This window comes from Pyrus communis, chromosome 13 (assembly GCF_041283825.1).
Source record: "Pyrus communis isolate YQ-2024b chromosome 13, ASM4128382v1, whole genome shotgun sequence".
In the NCBI taxonomy this organism is placed as follows: Eukaryota; Viridiplantae; Streptophyta; class Magnoliopsida; order Rosales; family Rosaceae; genus Pyrus; species Pyrus communis.
In genome coordinates, this window is record NC_142577.1 from 30471436 (window position 1) to 30475662 (window position 4227).

The 4227-nt window shown below is 37.5% G+C and overlaps 1 protein-coding gene across 1 annotated transcript; it reads left to right on the plus strand.

Moving 5' to 3' along the window:
- The first annotated feature begins 1610 nt into the window (after nucleotides 1-1610).
- LOC137736573 (D-galacturonate reductase-like) lies at nucleotides 1611-3611 on the plus strand. Its single transcript, XM_068475821.2, has 4 exons — nucleotides 1611-1995; nucleotides 2211-2454; nucleotides 2925-3104; nucleotides 3361-3611. The coding sequence occupies exons 1-4, from the start codon at nucleotides 1676-1678 to the stop codon at nucleotides 3571-3573; spliced, it is 957 nt and encodes a 318-aa protein (XP_068331922.2). The 5' UTR covers nucleotides 1611-1675; the 3' UTR covers nucleotides 3574-3611.
- Nucleotides 3612-4227: the final 616 nt, after the last annotated feature.

A 4227-nucleotide genomic window follows, 5' to 3' on the forward strand; every position in this document is an offset into this window, starting at 1 on the left:
AAAAAAAAAAAAAATCTAGGAAAAAATAGACCCCAGAGCCTTAATTTTTTGTTTTGGAAATTACTACAACATAGTAGGCAATCATATATGAAGGGTTCTTGCTAGTAAGAACACGTTCACTGATTGAGCTTAAAATTTACAAAGGTTCTTACTAGTAAGAACACTTGTAAATATTAAGTTCACATAATGAATGTGTTCTTACCGGTAAGAACATGTGTAAATATTCAACTCACATAATGAACGTGTCCTTACGGTAAGAATATGTTCATATATGACTAGCGTCCTGTTTTGTACTAATTTTTTAAAAATAATTTTAGGGGGTCTACTCTTTGCCCTAGAATTTTTTTTTTAAATTATTCCGAAATAGTAGGCAAAATGTTAGAAAAAAAGCATGTTGCCAGAATGCAGGGCATGACATATCTTGACAAGTCATGACTTGTCTTGACACGCTAACCTTCTCATCGTGGCATGCCATAACAAGCCTTGCTAATTGTCAACATATGCATGGCGTGTCATGACATGCATTCTGTCGACAATTTGCGATGCTTGTCATGTCAAGGCCAACAACAATGTTTTGGCGTGCCATGATACGAGGGTTAGCATGTCATGCCATGCATTTTTTTTAACACTTTGACACGCTAACTCTCGTATCGTGACTCGCTAAAACATCGATGTTGGCATGCGATGACATGTCATGGCATGCATTTTGTCGACGTTTTGCGCGCTTGGAATGCGATGGGAATGTTATGGATTAGGATGTCATGACATGCATTGTTGACATCTAAATTATTCCAAAATAGTAGGCAAAGTGTTGGGAAAATATTGGTGTATCACTATGCAAGTGTTAGCGTAGCTATGACTTATCTTGACATGCTAATCCTCGCATCATGGCACGCCATAACAAGCCTCACAAATTGTTGACATAATGCATGGCGTGTCATGACATGCATTATGCTGACAATGAGTCATTATTGATTCCCATGATTGGACATGTTTACTTATTTAACATGAGAAAAGTCATGAATAAAAATAAGATAAGAATGGTAATTACTATAGTTGTTCAAGTGTGTAATCAACAATCTCCCTTGGTGATCTCGAGCTCGTACCTGATTTTTCATGCATGGCATACTTAATTTTGGTGTGCACGAAAAGTTAAGTATATTTTAAAAATAAAAATGATATTCATGTCTTGTATATGTCCATTGTTTATAAGTAAACATGCCGATGGTTAATTTGACATTGCTTCAACACAAAAATAAATTATATCTAGCCAAATGTAAAATAACATATAAAATTTGTAAAAGAAAATTCTAAACAAATGTAAAAGCTAGGCTAGCAACGTAATTCATATTTTATTTATTTGGTTTAGTATTTTACCTTACATTTATTTTGCCAGATATATACGACTAATTAGACATATTCCGACCGGCCAAAAACCTTAAAAAGGGAAACACGAAACTATTTTAAACACAGCCGTCACGTATGACATATTCAAACCAGAAGCAGTAATTAAATGAATGATTTATAACATGGTCTACACAGATGCATGCCTATATAAACGCAAGACATTGGTACAACTGGAGACCAGGATATCTTCTGATTCCATATACTTCTATCTAATTTCTTGAAGATAATTTTGAAGTTTAAGTTCTCGATCGACGTACGTTCATTAGCAATGACGCCAACGATAGTTCCTGAGGTAACACTGATCTCCTGTGACATGACGATGCCAGTGATTGGCATGGGGACTTCACCGTACCCTAAAGTCGAGCCTGAAACAGCCATAGCTGCAATTCTTGAAGCAATCAGAGCGGGCTACCGCCACTTCGATACTGCCTTTGTTTACGGGTCAGAGCTAGATCTGGGGGGAGCCATAGCTGAAGCACTGCGTCTTGGACTTGTCAAGTCCAGGAGTGAGCTCTTCATCACCACCAAGCTTTATGCCAGCTTTGCTGAAAGGGACCTTGTAGTGCCTGCCATCAACATGAGTTTAAGGTTTGACCGATAGTGTTAAGGGCTCGTTTGATAACATTTCAGTTTTTAATTTTAAAAATTCACAAAAATAGCTATTATTTTTAAATTTTCTAATAAAGTGAAAAATGAAAATGAAATATTTATCAAATAACCCCTAAATGAAAGTTGAAACCCTAGCTAATTAACTTTTTTTTTGTTAATAGTTAACCCTATTAAATCATGAACGAATTATGTAGGAATCTGCAATTGGAGTATGTGGATATGTACATAATACATTGGCCCTTCAAACTGGGGAAAGTGGTGAGCTCTATGCCAGTAGAAAAGGGAATGCTGCTACCCTTAGATATCAAGTCAGTTTGGGAAGGCATGGAAGAATGCAAGAGACTGGGCCTTGCGAGGGGCATTGGCGTCAGTAACTTCACTTCCGAGATGCTTGAGGACCTCCTTTCCATCGCCAAATTCCCTCCCGCCCTCAACCAAGTATGCTTAGACCATCTCAAACCGAAGGAGGGTCAGAGGGCTCGTTTTAGCCCTCTGCTCTTCCAAGAAATTAATATTTTAATGAACAGTGCATAGCCGTATTTCTTACCATCTCCAACCGAGGGCTAAAGGGCCATAGGGCTCGTTTTAGCCCTGTCATAAAAAACCATCTGCAACCGAGGGCCAAAGGGTTATGGTATGGAATGTGAAGAATTGAAATAAAATGAGGGCCAACCGAGGGCCAGCCGGTTGGCCCTTTGTCTCTTTTTTGTCACGTGGGGCCCATGAGTCATTTGCCCTAGCCTTCAGTTGAAGATGGTTTTCAGGTTATTTTCGGCCCTCTGATCCTCTGGATCCTTCGATTGGAGATGGTCTTACATTCCTACTTTATGATTAGTTTTTTTTTTTATGCATGCATGCATAAGGCTATACGTTTTATTTCTTAATTCATTTGTATGTTAAATAAACAGTTGGAGATGAACCCACTTTGGCAGCTGAAGGAACTGAGGGAGTTCTGTAAGGCAAAGGGCATTCATGTGACGGCCTACTCTCCGTTAGGGTCAACCGCGTCTAGATTTGGAGACAACAAAGTCTTAGGCTCAAAAGTCCTCCAGGACATTGCCAAAGCCAAAGGAAAAACAACTGCTCAGGTGCCTAGCTAGTTAATCAGTGTTGAAACATCATATCTCACCAAGTTAAATTCCCTAATAATGAATGGTTCCACAATACTTATGTAACTAAGTTAGGAAATTATATCGTTTCAAATTAGTAGTGGACCAGCAGACTGTCTATGAAACTTTAACAATTAGCACTACTACTTCTGTCTATTACACACATACACACACAATACATATTTCTAGCTTAGCATTGCACTAATTAATTTTTCTTCTTTTTCATGATATGCAGATAGCGTTGAGATGGGTGTACCAGCAGGGGGTGAGCTTGGTAACAAAGAGTACCAACAAGGAAAGAATGAATCAGAACCTTGACATTTTCAGTTGGTCCTTGACTGAGGAGGAATTAGACAAGATTAGTCGTCTTCCTCAACACAAAACAATCACCTTCGCCTCAATTATGGGACCGCATGATGTTGTGCTCCGGATTGATGCTGGATTATGATCGATCGATCATTTCGGACCTTCATTTCATTGATGACTTCATCCTCACTAGGGTTTTTCTGTTTCTTTTGCTGTTCAGAATTCCATAAGTTTCCGCAGGTTCCACACTTGTTTGGAACTTATGGCATATATATATATATATATATATATATGTATATGTATGTGTATATATATATGTATATGTACGCTTTACTCTGGTCAATCTTTGTGTAAGAATTTGGATTTTGTCGGGTATGCACGTTGTTTATATATTTTATATCGTGTCTTGAACACGGGCATAATAAATTTTCTGCTTTTTGAGTACAGACTTCGTTTGGATGTATATATGTGAAGCTCATTGACTTAGTTTTATAATCTTTAATTAACTTTTCCACTGTGTTGAATGCTAGAAATGTAGGTACGGGAGACCGGAGAGTATATTTTTGTGTTCGCGATTGTCATGATAAATATGATATTTCTCTTTTACCTATTGCGTTTTGGACTAAAACTTTTCTCTCTTTTTAGTCTAATTCAGAGTAATATTATCATCTGAGATATAATAGAGGAATGTCATCTGGATTTTCTATTTACTTTTCTCACTCATCATTTGACACATGTATTCCACTAGCAAATTAAACCACATAATTAACACTGCACCTATTTGTATCATTTCTCT